Genomic DNA, 17,466 nt, shown 5'->3' on the forward strand with positions numbered 1-17,466 from the left:
TCAATACTGCCTATATAAATGCGATACCGAGGATGTTGGATTAACACACGCGCTTTCTTGTAGATGACCACATATGAGGACCCAGTACATTCATTATACAGCCTACTATTTGGTCTCATTAACTAGGAAATCATGCTTCCTCATCCTCCACTTCTTCGATTTGTACAGACCGTAGCTCCCGGTTAAACCGCTCTTCTTCCTCTTGTAGCCTCTGCAGTTCTTCAGGATCCTGGCCAGCGAGTGATTCTTTCGAAGTTTCGGCTCCCTCCGAAAGACTCGCTTGATAACCCGCCTTTTCCAACTTATCCATCTCTTCCGGTTCCAGCAGCTTTCCTTGGCCTCGAATGGCCTCCTGCTTGGCCCGGACCGCAGCTGGGACAAACTTGCTGATGGCTTCTTTTCGTAGATCCCGGATTTCTGGCTTAGCTTCGTAAACGGTCTTAGACTCTGTCACGGCTGGTTTCGCCGGCAGTGGATGAGGTCCCCGAGTACGAGCTTGATCTGCATCCTGGTCTGTTCCTCTTCTCCTCTGGTACTCTCGGGGAATGGGAGGGGGGGTATCCCGTGGCATAGGAATCCTGCGCACATCCTCATCCGTTTCACTGCTGTCGCTCTCCTGGCCGAAATGACTACGCTCATCTCTCCTCCGCTTCCCCAGCACGCCACCGTCCCCGCGTCCACGTCCACCAAAGCCCCCGCGTCTGGACTCGGAGCCTCCGAATTTGGGTGCCTTATCGCCTAAAGCCTCTCGGGCCTTCTGTACGGCGCGCAGATCCTTCTCCAGCGCCTCGAGGATTTGCTTGTCGTGGGGACGTAACTGCTGACCAGATTCCTCTATTGATTTGAGGTCGTTGATCTGCCGTTGGATGCGGTCTGGATTGCGACGGGCCAGTTTTTCATTTCGGCGAGCCAGCGCCTCGGCTTTTCCTTTTTTCAAGCTCTTCTGCTTTTCGAGCTTTCGCTGCGCTTGCGCGGGGTTCACGGAGCGTTCCTTGTCTTTCGGCATGTCGCAGAGTCTTTAGACGTGTTCCGTAATGTTGTGCGAGAGGGGTTCGAGTTCTGAGGAAGAGGGATACAAGCTCCAAACTGGATTGGGATGTCGCGCTTTGTAGATTAGGTACCGTAAGTGAAAATCTGCTGCAACGCCAAAAAAAAAAAAAATCTTGTCAGCTCTCGTCACTTTGATGGTCAAGCTCGGGTCTTTGATACGGTTGGCTGTTGAGGGGTAATACAGCTACTGGGGACACAAGCAGCTCTGCAGCGAACCACAGCGAGTAGCGAAGTGATGGAGAATGCTCACAGGCCAGAAGTTCAAGGAAGGTGCATGAAGAGGATTCGCAGAGTCGGATCTGCCCCGGGGGAAGGGCCTCCAATCCAATCACGTCACACAAATCCGACGGCAAGGCTTTAGCCTCACAGGTTGGGCAGCGGAGGGTTGAGCGCGCCGTTGGCGTTCTCTCTGGGGAGGTGGATCAATTGTCGGGTTGTCGTTGGCGGCGCTCACAGATGGAAGGGTCCGAAGGGGCGAATTGGATCTTGACCGCCGAACGGATGCGGGGGGACAACAGGACGAGAAGGAAGTCCGGCGTGTGTTGTGAAGACTGGCGCCGTTTCTTATTGTATGTCTAAGATTGTAGATCGGAAGGATGAAGGTAGGAAGACCGAAAGGACAAGAAAGAGAAAGGATGAGAGGGAGCTGCGGGCGGCGGGCGGAACCAAGATTACTGCTTTGGGAAGACTGTTGTAGAGAGCATCCGATGTATGCACTATGGCACATCAACTCTCCCTCGTTTCCTGTTTCTTTGACGTCGGAAGTCCAAAATAAACTCTGAAATCTACTGTCGCATCACTTGCGATAAAAACAAGATGACCCATAGCCTGCCTAATCCGGCAAAGCGCCAGATCTTTTGCGCTGAATGGGACATCGCCGTCTAAAGCTCTTCTTCTCCTCTCCCTCTCCTCCTTCACCCTCCTCCCTCGTCTTCCCTCCTCCTACTTCTTGATTCCCGTCTCCTTTTTGGCTCTCACTTGTTTGGATCCTGTTTTTGGTCATCGTCTATCCCTCCCCCACACCGATTCACCATCCCCTGCTCCTCCGAGGCGCCTTCACCGTCAGTTGAAAGTCGGCGGTGTCTGTGCCATCCCACTTAGCCTGTTCTCCCCTATCTTCTCCGTCCGTCAGTGTAACCCCCACTGGCCGATCCACGAGGAGAGCCGTCGCAGTTGCTTTCTTTTTACGACTGAAAGTCCATTTCCTCAATCGGGGGCTTTTCTCCCACCGTCTTTCCTCCGACGATCCCCTCCTACTCCTCATCCGGCTGACTCTCCGATGATACGCCTTGCCTGAAGAGGGTGCGTGCTGTTATTGATTCAACCCGAAAAGGAATATAAAGGGGAGGAGTTATATATATCGCCGGGGAAGAGAAGGATACAAAGGGAGAGGCAAGAATACTCAACTGTGATCGAGCCTATTGATTCCGATCCCTCTCCCCTTTTCCCACGTTCTCCCTTATCCCCCCGGTCCCTCCTCCCGCCGTCCTTCAATCGCTCTGGTCAACATCATGAACTTGGGTCCGTCCAATCTCCACACATCGAGATCGACCGGCGCTTCCTAGACCCTTGTCGCGGTGAGAGCATGTCTCTGCCGGGACCAAATGTCCGTATCAACCTCGATTCCAGACACCTCGCTTGGCCTCACCTCCTCCGAGATCCAGATCCTCCGGCAACAGCAACAGATCGCGCTTCAGGGTGGCCACGCCGGCAATGGGGTTTCCAGGGGCAGGGGGACCGGTCGAACCAGCAACTCAAGTTCGCGTGCTGCCAGTGCCGCCAGCAGTCATGGTCGTTTGTTGTTGGATCCCATGAGTTTACGAGCCCTCTCCCATCAACTGGATGCCTTGCAGGATCAAATTCGCAGTCGCATCGGCTATGTATGTGTCTTTTTCTCTTCAATTTTCATTTTTTTTATTTTTATTTTTGTTGCACCTTGCCTTGTCGCTCTACCCAGACGCTCTTAGTTATTCTTGTTGTTTCGCTTCCTGTTTGGGAAAACGTACGACAACAAATGGACCCCAGAACCTGACATTGCGTTGTATACTGTCTCATATCCTAGTACTGACGTGCGAAACAGCTAGAGGAGCAAATGCAAATGTCGATCCAGAACAGTTACGACCGGGCCGGGAACGTCATCCGAAACGCCGATGCTGAAATTGCCCGCACTCGCTCGATATTGGCGTCAATCGACGACTTGGAGAACGAGATGACGAAAATCGGTCATATCAGGGAAATCGTGAAAGCATATCGAGCTCGGATTGAGGGTCTGGATCACCGCCTCGATCAGATGTCCCGCCGTCGACATTGACATGCCTGTATATGAACCCAAATGAGCACGCCCTCTACCAGCACCAACATATTACACTGCCATTCCTACCACACTGCCCTGCCCTCTATGGAATCTAGTATCAAACTTCAACACTCTCACCAATCACGAATGATATAACTGACACGCGCCTATGACCCCTGCAATAATGACAATGCAAACCAGAAACTTTCGAGTCTACGCACGAAAAGATATCGAAACCACAAAACAATTGTGGAAAGAATATTGAAACAGTCAAAACCTACGTTGCATGCTTATATACCGCCTTCGTCCTCGCGGACCCTGTGATATTACAACCCCTGTCACATTTGCTGCATTATATGTTCCGAGTTTAACATAATGACCTTTGACGGCGAGAATACTGCCCGAGACAACCTTACTTGCTTTCTTTGTGCTCTGTGAATGCGTGATTCTTTTGACGTGGAAGCTTTTCTTTCAAAAGAGATTTGGATATCTGCCTCACGGCAAAGCTGACTGGAATTGAGAACGACGACCTGCAATCAAAACGACAGAATAGCATGGTGTTTTAGCGTCTGGGTATTGGTTTCATTTCTTTTCTTTTGAAGCACTCCTCCTGTTTTATGAGAATCGTGTCTTTCGTTTGATTAAGTCCGATTGCTGTCTAGTATATGTTGTGATTCCCCTTTCTGCATCATTCGCTTCTTTCATGCCCAGTGGACGTCCAACTCTAGCAGTGATACAATTACGTTGATTTTGCATATGAGTTGGATCTGTTTGACAGACTCATGGCCTTTGGGCATCTTTCTAATAGATGCTCCAGATTGGTGACTTCCCCAGAAAGTAACGTGTGGGGGCTCCTCAAAAAGGTCCAGTGCACCAGATCCCAAGCCTCTCGGTAGAAGCGCGAGGGTCTTTCCGTCAATGGTGCCAGTATAAGGCTTCTTGACTTTATCCCCGTTTAGCTGCCGCATAGCCACTGTGACACTGACGCTCTTCTGACCGTCAACACCTAGATTCACCGGGGTGATAAATGAGCGCTCCTGCGGCTCTCGCCAGTGTTTGGTGGGAAATCCGATCTCTGCATTTGCCAAGATACGTTTCAAGGTCATCCCGCACCGGCTTGCTCTTTCATCCGGATCTTTGATTCTTGACGTTCAGAAAGCTTTTTGCTTCGCCTGTCCGTTTGAGGGAAGCGCTTTTCCGTCCCACATGTACTGCAACGAACAACCCGCACATCAGCCCATGGTTTTCTGCGACCACGGCTGGCATTTCTGATTTCCTCTGTAGAATTCACTTCCGGAATCAATAGGGTATCACAGCGCTTGCAAACCGACCGTTTTACTTCAACGGGCAGGCGAAGCTGGGTTTTGAGAGATACCCCGCGCATATGAGACATGTATGTACGGGACACCTGCATGAGACGACCTGTCGTAGCCGATGCGGAGTTCTTTCTGTCCGACTCTTGCGCAGGCACTGCGCTCTCGTGCACAGTAGGTGGGGCAATCGATGTTGGCTTTGACGCATTCTGGTTGTTTGTATCTGGATTGAGGGCGTTTGACGAGATCGCTCGGGATTGTAGATAGGAAGCAGCTTGGTGAAGATAATTTAATCGAGCTCTGATGTGACTATTGACTCCACCTGTCACGCCTTTCTTCCCCTTCACCTTGGCCATCGTGAACAAGATGTACACGAAATAAGAGGAGTGGGAGAATTCACACAGTCGGAATCGCAACCTTTGCTGAAAGCTTGAGGCGGCCATCTGACGACACTAACCGGATGCGGTAGGACTGTGGATGACTAACACCCGTTCTTTCTTTCATATCACGTGATGTTGCCTTCCTGACCTCAGCTCAGCCTTTCATCCCTCGCAACTGCAACGCTTCTCTCTTTGTCCATCGCTTTCTTCATTCTCCCACCTTCTCCCACCCGTCAATTCATCCTCGAAAAATAAACCGGGAACAGTTACGCATCTTCGACGATAGATTCTCTTTGTCGTCTTAGTGTTAGACCCGTTTTGCCCCTCATCGTCTCCAGCCTAGGCTTCGCTACTCTGCCTTGGAACCGACGCGCGCTGCGACAACCACAGAGTTTTCTTGTCTCTCGACCATCGATTCTCTTTGCTCACGCTTAACCATCTAATCTGCCATCATGTCTCACGAAGAAGATCTGATCGACTACTCCGACGAGGAGCTTCAGACCACTGACGCTGCCGCGACCACCGCTGCTCCCGCCGCAAATGGCGCCCCCGCCAAAACTGGCGATCTGACTGTGACCGGTGGCCGCTCCGACAAGAAGGGAAGTTATGTCGGTATTCACTCGACCGGTTTCCGCGACTTCCTCCTCAAGGGAGAACTCCTACGTGCGATCACCGACTGCGGTTTCGAACATCCATCGGAGGGTTAGTTCATCACATTCTCCCACAAGCCTCCATCTATTACTCCATGTTCCATCGTCCGTCCATCTTCGCGGGAAATCACAGTCGTTATCTTGGGCCTCCGTCTGGGCCTGGGCCTGCGCGCTGCAGGCAGTTGTCCACGTGAGGCTGTGATAAGTCGTGCTGTGGTAGTAGTGGTCTTGTACCTACTGCTTGTCATTCTATCTTTCGCGTCTGCGAGTGACGGTGACTCTGGATTCCAGACTCTTCCAGCAGGTTGCCGACCGAGCAATATGCTGGATATGCTGCGCTTCTGTTTAGAAGACGTAGGATTTGTTTCCACCGCTTCCTGCGCGATAGGTGACTTTGGGTCGCCTGCAGCGAGCTTTTGGTTATCATAGAGATATCCTATCTCTTTATTCAAGCGGACAGCCAATTTGTGCTTGTTCTCGTGATACGAATGAGTGCACTTCAACTGCATGCCTCGACCGATGATACCTCGGGGATGGACGGACCTTGCGACGCGGATTGTTTTCTTCATTTTCTCAAGTCTTATGAATCGAACACGAGTCTAACATTCCGTTCCCTCTCACTACAGTCCAGCAAGTTTGCATTCCGACCGCCATCCTCAACGTGGATGTTCTCTGCCAGGCCAAATCCGGTCTGGGAAAGACTGCAGTCTTCGTCTTGACAACCCTTCACCAACTGGAGCCCGTCCCTGGAGAGTGCTCTGTTTTGGTCATGTGCCACACCCGTGAGTTGGCGTACCAGATTAAAAACGAATACGCCCGGTTCAGCAAGTACCTTCCCGATGTGAAGACCGCCGTCTTCTACGGTGGTACCCCTATCCAGAAAGACATCGAAGTGTTGTCCAACAAGGAGTCGTACCCCAACATTGTGGTCGGTACTCCGGGTCGTTTGAACGCTCTGGTTCGTGAGAAGAAACTCTCTCTGCGCAACGTCAAGGCCTTCGTTCTCGACGAATGCGACAAGATGCTGGACCAGATTGGTGAGTTGCTCAGTCTGTCACATGGATCCCGACTCCCGTACTTACAGATCACATAGACATGCGCCGTGACGTGCAGGAGATTTTCCGCGCTACTCCCGCCGACAAGCAGGTCATGATGTTCAGTGCTACCCTGTCTCAGGAAATCCGCCCCATCTGCAAGAAGTTCATGAGAAACCCTCTCGAGGTGTACGTTGACGATGACACCAAGCTCACGCTGCACGGTCTGCAGCAGTACTACATCAAGCTTAGCGAATCTGAGAAGAACCGCAAGCTGAACGACCTCCTGGATAACCTGGAGTTCAACCAGGTCATTATCTTCGTGAAGAGCACACAGCGCGCGAATGAGTTGGACAAGCTGCTTCGTGAATGCAACTTCCCTAGTATTGCCGTCCACTCCGGTGTAAGCCAGGAAGAGCGGTATGTTTCCTCATCATCGCAGACGATTTGGGTTGATGACTAACGACAACAGTATCAAACGCTACAAGGAGTTCAAGGAGTTTAACAAGCGTATCTGTGTCGCTACTGATGTCTTCGGACGTGGTATCGATATTGAGCGTATCAACCTTGCTATCAACTATGACCTGCCTGCCGACGCCGATTCGTACCTGCACCGTGTCGGACGTGCTGGCCGTTTCGGTACCAAGGGTCTGTCAATCTCTTTCGTCAGCAGCGAGGATGACGAGAAGGTCCTTAAGGATATTGAGAAGCGCTTCGAGGTTGCTCTGCCGTATGTAATCCTGCTTTACCCACATATTCGTTTCTGCCGACGACAAACTAACCTTTCCTGCAGTGAGTATCCCGAGGGCGGTGTTGACTCCAGCACCTACATGGCATAAGCGGCAAGCTCATCCGGCGTTACCTAGCTGCATCGGATAAATTATGTGTGAAATTTGATTCTCGTCTTAGCTTATTTTTCTTGTTTCTGTTTCTGTTTCTTTTCCTTGGCGTGATGGTTCGGAAGTGCTTGTCTCCGGTGGTGTCTTTTATTGATTCTTAAATGAGGCACTGGTGGGTATGCGGGAAGGATCAGGGACATCTGGGCGAAAACATACGTGGGTATACGTTTCAATGCCGCGTATCTTGGATGGATTCCCGGTGCCAGTGCTTCTGGTAGTATGCCAGCTGTATTATCTATCAATCTAAAACGATCTCGGGTGAATGCTTGTCTGAAGCTGGAAGATGATGAATCAATGTAGGGCTACCGCACGTAGTCTCGGCCCAAGCTCGCTCATAGTGCTCATTGCTGAGTCGTATGCTTCAGTGGAGACATTGTCTTGGTGTAGCCTCGGATGCGAGAATACTGGTATCCAAACAGACTGAGGATTGAGTGTGATCTGAGCATGGGCAGTTTCAGCTCGGGTTTGGTGTTATCTAGTATAAGAGGAGATTTTTGCAACCTCGAGGCCCCTGTGCAGGAGATTAATAGTCCTGGACGGAGGGAGGAGAGGGGTACTGTTTGCCTAGATCGTTATATAAAAGCAACTATGGGGCCATACCTGATATATATCTAATTCCGTCCTATGTGTATGCTTTGACATGACTTGCTGCGTCCAAGTAGAGTGTATACATACACGCTAGCGGCAGACACCAAGATTAAAGGCATAAAATTGCTCGAGAAGGGAAAAGGACATGTAGTCTTCCCGAAGATTGGGTCTGCTTCAGTGAGCGAAAGTTGAAGAATAGCTATTACCAGTCAGATAAATGTAGATCCTGGTTTTTCTTCTTCTAATCCCTGTCTCGTGCTGCTCGTAGTTTAATTTTCTTCGCCGAAGACTGGAACATGTAGCCCAGAAGGTCATTAGGTCTACCATAAGGGCTATGGGCCATTGGCTGGAGAGTAATAGCCGGGCGATGCCAATGATTTCGCTTCTGCTGTGATCAACAGGGTACGTCCAATAACTGTGCGCCTATGATTTGGATCAGCACCGCTACTACAGAGGACTAGTTAGTATGGAGGACGGCCCTGGTCGGGTACGAAAACCAAGGCAGTCCTTTGCCTAGCTCCCCTGAGTGACTGGCCAAGGCGAAGGAGATGAACGTGAACCATCAAACCACTTGGCTTTAGGGGAATTGTTTGCAGGCAAGCGCGTCTCCACCGTCGCGACAAGACTGGCCTGGTTCTTGACCGAGTTCGACGGGCAGAATCTTCTCAAGCATCTCGCTTGTCGTGGCTGACTCTGTAGCTTGTCGTCATGGGTAGTTGCATAGAGGGATCTCTCAAGCTGATCTACGTGTCTCGTCCGTCAGTGTCTCCGCGAACGAACGAGGTCGTAGACCGATTGACGCGTCGTGTCCACTGATATCATGTCTGCCGCTGTGGAGACGGGCCGCCGTCGTCTTCGAGGAGTTGCAGCAGCTGCGGTGGCGGTGCAATCCTGAGTATCCAGTCTATGTGTACCAAAGCTCCTGCCACTCGCGTAATTAAGCTTCGCGTAACCGCAGATACCTACTCTGGCCATCGACGATCTACGTGGCCATACTCGTGTCTTGCGGGGTGGATGATTCAGCCGTGACGTTTGCCCGGGTGCAACGACGCTAAGTCGGGACTAAGGGCAAGCCACCGGAGGAGATTTCCTTGCTTTTGGGCCCTCTCTTCGGGAGCCAATACGGTAGGTATTTTCTTCTGCCGGTTCCTCTGGAGGATCTTCGTCGCGATTTTGAGCTACAGGGGGAACGATCGACTGAATGGTCCAATGCGAGGGTCGTCCGACAGGGAATATGACAGGTCACGACCGGGCTACCGAAGGACGAAAAGAAAAGGACCTCAGCGGCGTCCGAATTCACCATGTTTGTTTCTCGCCCTCAGCAGATGCGTGTGCCCACCCCCCAATCCGGATCCAGATTTGGGTGGAGCAGACGATGAACGTCGAATGTCTCGGATTAACCGTTCTCGACCGCATGCGGATCCGCCGGCATTGTTTTTCAGTTTTATTTGTTCTTAAATTTTCTCCGAGAGCGCCTGTCGATTTGTCTGTTCTCGCCATTTGACTTTGACGCGCATCTTTTCGGACATTCTCGATTGGACGATTGCAACCTGCGGCATGCGGCGGATTGGATTTCGACATGCAGTAATGGATTTCTTCAGATGTGCTTCTTTTATCCCCTGGATGACTAATCCATAATGGGATTGTGTCTATATATGCCGGATGTGGCAATACGTCTCTACGGGCGGGTGAATCATGCTGGAGTCATGCTTCTTCTTTCAGAGCGACATTGTGGCTCTCAACTCCCATGAGCGGGGTATTATTGCTTGGCTTTTCGCTTGACAAATCCTGCGTGCTCGTAAAGGGCGCCAGAACGATCATGAACATTCTCACGGAAGCCATCGATCGATCGAAGTGGGGCTTGGGTCGCCCAGTTCAAATGTCTGACATCCGGCGAGAGACAGAGGGCTGAAAGATAGATTCATGGATCAGAAGTCACTACGGAAATGCAGATGCGGAGATATACAGAAAACTGTTCATCACCGATATCAACCGACTACCAGAGGAGAAAGCGGTGCATTGATGATTGACAGGCGAGAGAGAACGCAAGGCATGATCAATCCTTGCGCCCGAAGGAATTGTTCATGGTAGAAGGGATGAAGAATTTTCGGTGTCACCGGGTCTTGCTGCAAACATGCCTAGCGACTACCTAGGGATTTGGGCAATGATATGTAGAACAGTACCTAGTAGATAGCAGATTACAATATGGCTGTGTACAAGTATACAATAGGTACTCCGTAAAGGTTAGGTACAGGCCGAGGAAAATGAAAATCTTAATTCACAGGAGGCTGAGGCGCTGATTAGCCAACGCGGCTAGTGTCGGATCCACCATAATGTTCCATAGATAGAAACAGGGGACCTTTTGCCATTGGCTTTCCGGACGAACTCGCCGGGCAGACCCACAGAGGATGTTTTGGACTATCATCGGGTTTGATCGTCGCCCCTCCAGAGGTCTGGACCGTGGTTGGGAGTATGATTATCCTCTCGCGTGGTCAGCTCCGTTTGATGAGCATAAAGATGAGGGTAGTTATCTGTATCAGTCTCCATGCAACGGGCCTGTCTGATAAGCATGGTCGCCCAACACCCTCGGCGTACTTGTAGCCTCGGGAGCCGACATACATAAGTGCACATGAAGTGCACACCTCCCCATGCGAAGCCCAGACACAGCACCTACAGAATACCTACAGAACTCCGGAGCACAAAGGACATCATCCACAGTTATACATGAATAAGCTACGTATGTTGAGCACAATTATTAGTCAACTATGCGCCTAGCTCAACGCCATCGCAGCCTCCTGATGCGCCCAATTAATATCAAACCCGGTTAACCATCAGCCACCCCGAACGATGCGAAACGATGCTTTAGTCGCTCGACCCGGAGGCGCCAGATCTACGGGAAAAATTGGATGACATGATCCCGTCGGATGGCGACTGTGCACATGCTGCCGACGATTAGTCTGGTCGCTGCGCGGACGGGAAGAAGATCGGACCGGTGGGTGTTCCTGCATCTCCGTAAACAGCAGGACCCTGGCTCTGCAAACGGCCACCCATGCCGTTGTAAAATCTGTGATGGGGTAGTCCCGGGTCAGCGTGGATGTCGATCCCTACTCGCGCGGAGGCTTGTGGCATGCCGGGTGCGCAACACTGCCTCCCCCTTCCCTTTCCCGAGGTGGGAGCTTCCGATCACCAGCTCACGGGAGTCGTCTCGACAGCAGACGGTCGATGTATGGAGTACTCAGTCGCGCGCGTGTGATCTAGAAAAGAAAAAAAGGAGGGACAGAACGGCGTGTCGTGGGTTACCCTGGTTCTTTCTGAGCGAATCCCACCCGTCTTCTGTCATATCGACACCCTGGTTGGTACCACCTCTGGGTTCTTTCTGACTGGTTTATCAGCGCAGATAGGTTGATGGCGCTGGAGGGTCACACTCGGCGGTCGGGTTGTGAACCATCTGATTATGCTGATGATCCTGGTCGTGTCTGTGATTGAGGACGAGACCTCAGGGCCCTGAAGTGCCTCAGAGCCATGTGAGCCATATATGTACTCCGGAGTACACTCCCCAGACGACGGGATAGTAGTTCATCACGTCGGACAGGCAATACCTATTTATTCTTTTTATCTATTCTGTGTCCGTACGATCCGGCTGTTCTAGCTCGTTCCTCGAAGTAGTTAGCTCCTTCGAGTTCGCCTCCCGATGGCCGTCAGTGCACGACAACACACCAATAATGGGGAGATAGGCTGGGAGAGTAGCGGCCGAATCCCGGTTCTGACCTCGACCCAAGTGGGCTCTGAGTGGGTTGTGCTGGCGGGAGGATCTTGGTTGGCTCGACCAACAGTGGGTGGGTGTCGTCGTGTCTCATGAATGAATTAAGTGCCCATCCACATCATCCTGGACGATGATAATTATTAGGAATTATTCGGTCCGAGTCGCGGAGGATGGTTGACATTCCACGATGTTTGCTTTGGAATTGAAGTGGTTCCATACTGTCTCGATCTGTCTCGATCGATTCTATCAGGTAGCGTGAGTCGAGAGACGACTTAGTCTACATTTTCCTTGATTTGATTAGCTTCATCTAGCTGGAACCATGACCAAGAGAGGGATTGCCTGGAGTCTGATGGATCGGATTCCTTTTTAATTTCTATTTGTATTTTCTATGTCCTCTCTATTACATTATGACTATGGTTGCAGAGAGGCAGACAAAAAGAAACCATCATTATAGGGAGGAAAGGAGGCTACAAATTAATGATCCGAATAAGACTGGGAGCAAAAAAAAAAAAAGTAGAAATAAAAATAAACCACCATCAAAAATAACCACACATCCTAGGAGACTTTTGGTGCTGAATCAGATTCATAATCACCTCAAATAAAAAGGAGAGCGTAAAAAGAAAGAAAAGAGAACAGAGTAATTCACCATACACGGCCTCCTCCAGCAGAATCATTCCCAACTCCGTCCATTCTGCTGTTTTCGCCGTCTCCCTCTGCCTCCCTCCCCCTGCGCTCCGTTTCCGGATCGAGCCTTGACGGAGAGGATCCACGACCGTTGAAGTTGTTTGGGCGCCGCTGCAAAAGTAAAAAAAAGAAAAAGGAAAAAAGAAAAGAGCGAGAAAAAAAAAAAAGACCAAGAAACGCATTGGGGCCAGCTCTTTTTGCTGGAGCTCCGTCCGTCCCTCCATCCCCATCCCCATCTCATCCCATCCCATCCCATCCATTCATTCCTCTCCATCTACTTTCGTCGTCTACTAGTAATCACCGACCTAATCTTTCTCCCTCTTCCTTTCTTCCCCTTTCTCACTCTCCACCCCCCCTCCATCCTTTCCTCCCTTCTCTCCTCCTCTCGTTTACCCTCTTTCTCCCTATCGTCTCTCTCTCCTCGTCACTACCCGATCTTCCCGGTCGTCATCATCTCTCCTCTACGGTCGTTCTGGACGGGATCCTTTTTCTAATTGCGTTCTGCGTTGGGTTGCCATCTTATCAACTCCGGATCATTCTGGCTTCGGTCGTCAGTTTGCGCTCGTTTTTTCACGTCGTAGGCAGCGTCAAATCGCGCCTCGCGTTATCTCCAGCATCTTTCTCTTGTGTCAACGATCAGCCGTTCCGGTAGATTTTCCAACGGCGTCCAATTTGGCTGGCGGGAAACGGGGTCCCTTTCCTTCCCAGTTGGTTCGGTAATCATGGCTCCTCCACCGCGCTTGCGCATTTTATCAGGTACGTCCGCCTTGATTTAATTTAATTTATCGCTCGACCGTTCCCTTCCACCACTGTCGTCCCCCATGAATGGCCGCTCCTGCGAGAACGAGCCCCCCGGATCCATCCTCTCCTCGTTCCTACGGTCTTCAAAATGAACAAGAATCTGACTCGTGCGTGTGTAGTCGGCAGCAATGCTATCTCGGCTTTCCTCTCCTGGAGACTGCAGGCAACCACTTCGTGCGATGTGACTCTGGTCTGGAAATCAGGATATGAAGCAGTGTCCCAGTACGGAGTGTCATTCAAGTAAGCTCTCCCCTGGGAAGCGATTCGACGGATTAGTGATTAATGGAGCGCAATTTAGGTCGAAAGCTTTCGGCAATGAACGATTCAAGCCTCGCCATGGTGAGTCTCTCTACAGAAAAACACGTTTCCTCCGCTCTTCGCGCTCTAACCACGATTTTCTGCAGTCGTTCGTGCTCCGGAAGACGCCGCCTCGCGAGAAAACGCCTACGACTACGTTATACTCTGTGTGAAGGCTTTGCCCGACGTTTACGACCTTGCAGCCGTCATCGAGTCTGTCGTCACCCCTCAACACACATGCATTCTCGTAAACACAACGAATACTATCGGTGTCGAGTCACACCTGGAACAGCGCTTCCCTACCAACGTCGTCCTCTCACTCGTCTCCGGGGTCGAGATCTCTCAAATCGGTGCTAGCGAATTTGAGCATCTGAACTCATCGGAGATTTGGGTCGGTGCGACAAATAAGAAGTCCAACATCCCCTCCTCCATCCAAAACGATATGGCTGCGGCTCTGGCGATGACGCTCGGCTCCGGCCAGGTTGACTGCAAAGTCTCCCCCAATATTAGACAGGAACAGTTTGAGCGCATGATCGGGTAAGTCATGGTCGTGGTTATGAAACCGCTTCGTATGGGATCACTGGCTAATGTGCGTCGGCAGGCCAATTGCATTTTACCCCTCTAGTGTAATGTTTGAAACTTCCAACCACTCCCAGCTGCTCGAGAAAGTTGGCGTTCGTCAGCTTGTGACGGATATCATCGAGGAGCTTATGGAACTGGCCAAAGCCAACGGCTGTTCCTTCCCCGACGATTTCGCTCAAAAGACGATCGAGAAGATGACCGCCAGCGGAGCGCCCAGTTCAATGTATCAGGATTTCCAGGCCCGGCGTCCGATGGAGATCGAAACCTACCTGGGGTCGCCTATCAAACTGGCCGCGGAATCTGGTGTCCGGGTTCCTCGAATTGAGACCCTCTACGCCGTACTCCATCATGTCAACACGACGAACCTGAACAAACCGCGTACGAACGAATCGCCACCTCCGACGCTGGCGAACCCGCCTCCGCGAATGTCTTCAGCCCCTCCGCGGGGTCCTCCGATGAACGGCCCCATGCGTCCAGGACCTGCTGGTAGAACCAGTTCCGGAATGGCGATGCCTCCCCGGCGTGGCCCTCCGATGCCCGGAATGGCCCGACCCCCAAGCGCTCAGCCTGCGTCGGCGAGAATCCCTCGTGAGCCATCCTTAGAAGGATTGGAAGAGTTCAGTCATCTGGTGCTCTACGACGATGCTCCCGACGCGGTGATGCCTCAAAATGGCGCCAACGGCGTCCATGATATGCCCCCAGGTCCACCTGCGGCGGCCGATTTGGCCTTGAGGGAGCGGGAACTGGCTCTCCGTCAACGTGAGTTACAGATTCGTGAGCAAGAAATGGGCATGCGGCGCGGTCCTCCTCGCAGGGGTCCGCCGCCTCGTGCGGCGTTCGATGAAGAGGATGAAGACGATTTCTTCGACCCGATGGAAAGCATGCCGGTCCCACACATTGACCCCGATAGCGTGGATATGATGAGCATCACATCACGACGGGCGAAAAAAGCCCCGAGTGCGAGTCAATTCCGCAAAAACCCCGAGATCCATATCAATGGCAATGGTGGAAGCAGACCCGGATCGGCCTTCAGTCGATACTTCGGGGGAAGGAAACGGGCGAGTGATCGCATCATGCAGGAGATCCCCGGCCTTCACGACTCCCTCATGGACAACCCTATGATGGCGTACTCGTCCAACCGGTACGGTGCAGTCGATCGCAACCAGATGCACGCCGGCTCCCGTGCCAACTCACTGACGGCCAGCCGAATGGGCGACTTCCCGCCGCACCCATATCCGCAGAGCAGAAGAAATAGCCAATCTCCCGCGACTCCTTTCGGTCCCCCAGGCCCGCGTATGGGTCGACCGGCCAATCCCCAAGACCCTAGTCTTGGACCCCCGAATGGTCCTCCGAGCGGCCATCCATCCCCCCCGGGACAAATGCGAGCACCCGTTCCCCGATACCCTCCGGGGCAAGGTAATGCGGTAGGTCCGCAGCAAGTTGAACAACAATATGGGGTGAGCAACTCGTTTTCCGCCAAGGGCACTCCGAAGCATAGAAGTCTGACTGGAAGTGCGAGCGCCAGCGCGGAGAGTGGTGATAGCGGAGCTAGTGCCAACCTTGAGTCCGAAACCTCGGCCCATAGCAGTCAGATTAGCTTGGGCGCCCAGCAAGCTGCGATGCCTGTGCGCTAATCCCTGATGCCTGCCCCCGCCGTCCTTGCGTCCCTCCCACGGCAGTTGAGCCAGATTCGGAGTCTGTCGTATATGTCTTTGTCTGGTTCTTTCGATCATTCTCTTCCAGCTGCATAATTGCTTGGAACTCTCTTTGGGCTATACGCTTCTTGTGAACCATAACATAGGAGGGAAGCGCGGACTCAGTTTTATACTCTGTTCACAACTTCTTTACATATACACCTTGCGACATACGGGATATTCTTTTTTTCTCGTTTCATGCTTTCTCTTGGAGTGACTCGGGGGCGCTGTGTTTCTGGTGCATGTGTTCATTTCCACTGGCATTGTCGACGGCTTTTTTCAATAATGAGGACGAGCAAGATGCTTGACCCACGTACGATTTGACCTCTCGCCTATACCACCTCAGACATTCCTCCCTCCTTTCCCACGGCCACCGTGCATTCCATTTCTGCATGAAAGACTGCTGTACACTATTCAAGTCGACGCATTATTTCCTTGAGTTTATACGCGTGAATTCCTGCATCATCATTGTCTGATACGACCTCCCTCCTTTGACCCTTCTTCTGTTGTTCTGCCTTATTATACATGTTTTGTGCTTACTCTGGGCTCTGGTGTGAATATTCCTCAGCCCTTCACCTTTACAATCATGGTCTGGTTTCTGGCGCATAAAAAGAGCAGGGGTTTGATTTATTCGGTTGATTGACTTGATTTGGCTGGGTTTGTTCATGCGAAGTATTTAATGACAGGTCGATCCCTCGGCCATGTTCATTTGACTAGAGCCTGACTTTGATAATAAACGACTTGAACTACACGGACAATAAACTGTTGAACAGGGCCCATGGGATTTGGTGCCTAATTGCCTGGGGCTGTCCTGGACGGCGATCGCACACGTGATTACACACCACCCCACCTGCGTAAACAAACCATAGAACCGCCCGTTGGTCTTGTCGCCTCCAAAACAACCAAAGTCAACGAAACATATATTTGACATATCCATCAAGATGCCTCCGTCGCACCAGTATACCAACTCCCAGTCCTTCCCGCGTCATTCCATCCTTCCGACATCGACAAGCTCTGCTGGCTCTGCCGCCGGCTCCACCTCCATGTCGGCCGCCAAAACCCGCCAGTACGCACAGCTGCACTCGCAATTGGCACAGCTGAATGCCCATCTGGCAGATACGGAGAACCTCCTCCGCATGACTGCCGTCCAGGCGCAGGACATGCGCTTTCTCGGGGGCTATGTTGGAGCTCTATTTATGGGATCTGCGAAGGTGCTTGGGGAAGAGGGGGTCAAGGCAAATGCGGACGAAGGATCTAAAGCCCGTCAGACGGTGATGGACGAGGAGGAAGTGCATACAAAGATGGAGTCGTGAAAGGGGTCCAATGGTGGGTTTGCCTCAGTTATTGACATCATATATCTTTATCGTCGGATTTTATATCTTTTCGTGCTTTATCAAAGCGTCTGAGCTAACGAGTCGCAGGACTGCGCCTATTCGCG

The 17,466-nt window shown here is 51.7% G+C and overlaps 5 protein-coding genes across 5 annotated transcripts; 4 read left to right on the forward strand and 1 right to left on the reverse strand.

Annotated features, from left to right (window-relative positions):
• Positions 1–130: 130 nt before the first annotated feature.
• On the reverse strand, positions 131–1,006 carry ATEG_07191 (WW domain binding protein 11; the record flags this gene model as incomplete). Its single annotated transcript, XM_001209877.1, has 1 exon — positions 131–1,006. The coding sequence occupies one exon, from the start codon at positions 1,004–1,006 to the stop codon at positions 131–133; it is 876 nt and encodes a 291-aa protein (XP_001209877.1).
• A 1,648-nt stretch (positions 1,007–2,654) lies between these two features.
• ATEG_07192 (uncharacterized protein) lies at positions 2,655–3,361 on the forward strand (the record flags this gene model as incomplete). The annotated part of the gene is made up of 2 exons (XM_001209878.1): positions 2,655–2,930; positions 3,131–3,361. 2 exons carry the CDS (start codon positions 2,655–2,657, stop codon positions 3,359–3,361), a joined length of 507 nt encoding a protein of 168 aa, XP_001209878.1.
• A 2,127-nt stretch (positions 3,362–5,488) lies between these two features.
• ATEG_07193 (ATP-dependent RNA helicase SUB2) lies at positions 5,489–7,559 on the forward strand (the record flags this gene model as incomplete). The annotated part of the gene is made up of 5 exons (XM_001209879.1): positions 5,489–5,738; positions 6,322–6,723; positions 6,780–7,140; positions 7,193–7,450; positions 7,514–7,559. The coding sequence occupies 5 exons, from the start codon at positions 5,489–5,491 to the stop codon at positions 7,557–7,559; spliced, it is 1,317 nt and encodes a 438-aa protein (XP_001209879.1).
• A 5,817-nt stretch (positions 7,560–13,376) lies between these two features.
• Positions 13,377–15,968, forward strand: ATEG_07194 (ketopantoate reductase family protein; the record flags this gene model as incomplete). The annotated part of the gene is made up of 5 exons (XM_001209880.1): positions 13,377–13,410; positions 13,575–13,695; positions 13,754–13,794; positions 13,860–14,289; positions 14,354–15,968. 5 exons carry the CDS (start codon positions 13,377–13,379, stop codon positions 15,966–15,968), a joined length of 2,241 nt encoding a protein of 746 aa, XP_001209880.1.
• A 1,001-nt stretch (positions 15,969–16,969) lies between these two features.
• Positions 16,970–17,341, forward strand: ATEG_07195 (DASH complex subunit HSK3 family protein; the record flags this gene model as incomplete). The annotated part of the gene is made up of 1 exon (XM_001209881.1): positions 16,970–17,341. The coding sequence occupies one exon, from the start codon at positions 16,970–16,972 to the stop codon at positions 17,339–17,341; it is 372 nt and encodes a 123-aa protein (XP_001209881.1).
• Between the last annotated feature and the right edge of the window lie 125 nt (positions 17,342–17,466).

The sequence above is a fragment of the Aspergillus terreus genome, genomic scaffold, assembly GCF_000149615.1.
Source record: "Aspergillus terreus NIH2624 scaffold_10 genomic scaffold, whole genome shotgun sequence".
In the NCBI taxonomy this organism is placed as follows: domain Eukaryota; kingdom Fungi; phylum Ascomycota; class Eurotiomycetes; order Eurotiales; family Aspergillaceae; genus Aspergillus; species Aspergillus terreus.